The sequence below is a fragment of the Octopus bimaculoides genome, chromosome 1 (genome assembly GCF_001194135.2).
Source record: "Octopus bimaculoides isolate UCB-OBI-ISO-001 chromosome 1, ASM119413v2, whole genome shotgun sequence".
NCBI lineage: Eukaryota > Metazoa > Mollusca > Cephalopoda > Octopoda > Octopodidae > Octopus > Octopus bimaculoides.
The window spans coordinates 79,707,939-79,711,091 of record NC_068981.1 but is presented as its reverse complement, the minus strand read 5'-3'; the positions used below and the strand labels follow the sequence as shown (position 1 = coordinate 79,711,091).

The 3,153-nt window shown below is 38.5% G+C and overlaps 1 protein-coding gene across 4 annotated transcripts in view; it reads left to right on the top strand.

Moving 5' to 3' along the window:
* The window catches only part of LOC106877087 (uncharacterized), a 52,599-nt gene that overhangs the window by 41,597 nt on the left and 7,849 nt on the right, over positions 1 to 3,153 (top strand). For all 4 annotated transcript variants that reach the window (XM_014925876.2, XM_052967682.1, XM_052967675.1 and 1 more), the window contains exon 6: positions 296 to 603. In XM_014925876.2, the coding sequence (XP_014781362.1) occupies positions 296 to 603 (308 nt within the window). The remainder of the gene's footprint in view (positions 1 to 295; positions 604 to 3,153) is intronic.

Here is a 3,153-nt window from a genome sequence, read left to right as displayed (position 1 = left end):
GCGGACGTTAAACGATGATGATGATATACATACACATACATACATATATACAACGGGCTTCTTTCAGTTTCCGTCTACCAAATCCACTCACAAGGCTTTGGTCGGCCCAAGGCTATAATAGAAGACACTTGCCCAAGGTGCCACGCAGTGGGACTGAACCCGGAACCATGTGGTTCGTAAGCAAGCTACTTACCACGGTTTCTTGAAACGTGTTATTCAAAATTTTGTTATATGCAGTATGCTTAATAAAACGAACTAAGCAAATAATTTGAATTATGTTTTTTTTCTTTTACAGCAACTGGTGGTGAACCCAACATTAAAGACGAAGATCATCAAACCCCTTTACACACTTTGGCAATTCGAGGCTTTGATATTGAAATGGCAAAACTGTTATGTGAAAATGCAGGTGACATCAATGCTATCAACCAAAGACATAATTCACCTTTGTTGTGTCTGTTGGATATTTCAATCAGTGAATCAGACTACAAACAAATTAATGATCTCTCACCAACATCAAGTGATAACACCTTAGAAGATAATGTTGCCATTGATGGAGTGAAGAAAGATTTCTTTTACTTCTTTGCCAATCAGTGTGATATTGATGTAAGAAATAATTTCTTTAAAAAAATTTATTTTACCTTACTTTAGTTTCATTTCTGGTGTGTCTTTGTTTTTATTCTATTTGTTAGAATAATTTTTAACTTATTTTTTTATTTTTTATCTTTTACTTGTTCCAATCATAGGACTATGGTCATGCTGGGACACAAAATCACACACACACACACACTCACACTTATACACACACACACGCACACACACACACACACGGTGGGTTTCAGCACAGTTTCTGTCTTGTTCTCTTACTTGAGATCAGAATAATTTTTGAGAGAAAAATATAAGAAAATTGCAAATGAAAAACAGCAGAAAGTCATAGAATAACCTCTATAACATTAATGAATTAATGATTGGAGCCTCTGTGTAGTCATTTGACCAGCTCTATATAGTAGCTGGGTCTTTAAACCACACTGTTGTGTCTCAGAAAAGGATCCATCATGCATTGGAAAAAAAAGCCCTCCCCCACAAAAAAAATATAAAATATAAAAGAGATGGGTAAACATTATAAGTGCAGGCATGGCTGTGTGGTTAAAATTTTGTAACCACGTAGTTTCAGAGTCAGTCCAACTATACTTAAGAAGACCCATCCGCCACAGCAGAACTGATACTGGTGCTGGTGTCACATAAAAAGCACTCAGTACACTCTGTTGAGTGCTTGGTGTTAGGAAGGTCATTCAGCTGTAGAAACCATGCCAGAACAGACAATGAGGCCTGGTATGACCCCTGGTCCTACCACCTCTGGTCAAACCATCCAACCTGTGCCAGCATGGAAATTGGATGTTAAATGGTGATGATGATGTGCAGTACCTAGGGCAAATGTCTTCTACTGTAGCCCAGGCTGATCAATGCCTTACGGGTGAATTTGGTAGATGGAAACTGTGAAGAAGCCCATTGTATATATATATATGTGTGTGTGTGTGTGTGCGTTTCCCCTCTCTACCATTATTAGTGCTGGTTTGTTTACATTCCTGTAACTTGGTGGTTCAGCAAAAGAGACCAGTAAAATAAGTACCAAATATAAGAAAAGCAAAAATTTTAATTACTGGAGTTGATTTATTTAACTAAACTCTTCAAGATGATGCTCCAGCATGGCTGTAATCCAATGACTAAAACAAAGGAAAAGTCAACAGGCATGGGTGTGGCTGTGTGGTAAGAAGCTTGCTTCCCAACCACATGGTTCCGGATTCAGTCCCACTGCATGGCATCTTGGGCAAGAGTCTTCTACTATAGCCTCGGGTGAACCAAAGCCTTGAGAGCGGATTTGGTAGATGGAAACTGAAAGAAGCCCATTGTATGTATGTGTGTGTGTGTGTGTGCATCTTTGTATCTGTGTTTGTTCCCCACTGCTGCTTGACAACTGGAGTTGGTGTATTTATGTCCTTGTCACTTAGGGGTTCAGCAAAAGAGATTGATGAAGTAAGTACTAGGCTTAAAAGAATAAGTCTTGGAGTTGATTCATTTGACTAAAAACTTATCCAAAGTGGTGCCCCAGCATGGCTGCTGTCTAATGACTAAAACAAGTAAAAAGTAAGAGATAAAAGATAGATCTGTTAAGTTTCTGAAATAGATTTTGAAGCAAAACTTTTTGTTCAAGCATCTCATTGTTTCATACAAATATTAGCTTTTGTATAATGCATGAAGATGTAAGGTAAATGGAAAGATGGTTAGTTGAGGAAACAAATACTGCTAAGGGCTTTTTAAGAATTTACAATTGATTAGTGAAGATGAGGGTAACCCTTGCCACTTTACTATTCCTCTTTTACAGTGATATTCTTGACAACAAGCATGGCTGTGCATTCAAAAAGTTTGATTTTGAACCACATGGTTCAGTGTTCAGTTCCAGTGTGTGGATGCTGTCAGATGATACTCTCTGTCATAGCTGCAGGTTGTGAGTGAAATTTGGTTGACAGAAACTGGAAGAAGCCTGTAGAAAGCTTCTAACAATGCAGAGAGTTTTACAACAACTTTTGCATTTCCTTTTCTTTTTCTATACACGCACACACTGCTGTTGCTGAGACCCCCCAAGGTTGTTTATGGAAGACCAGTCATGCCCATGCATACCGGCCTCCCCTCTCCACGCCACTGATGTTATCCAAAGGAAAGGCAAAGGCTGATACAGCTTGGCACCTGTGATGTTGCAACTCACTTCTACAGCTGAGTGAACTGGAGCAACGTGAAATAAAGTGTCTTGCTCAAGGACATAACACGCAGCCCGGTCCGGAATTCGAACTCACAACCTCACGATTGTAAGCTCAACGCTCTAACCACTAGCCATGCGCCTTCACACACACACACACACACACACATTATATATATATATGTGTGTATGTGTGTATCCATTTACTGTTAACTATTGGAAAACGAGTGCTCACTACCATGGTAGAAATTAATAATAATTAATAATATATTTTATTTTGATTGAGTCAGTCTCTTGCTACTCTTTCATCTGCAGGTGCACTGGATCTTCAGGATGACTGAAGATTCTATGCACTTGCACATGAAACTTATATATATATATATATATATATATATATATAT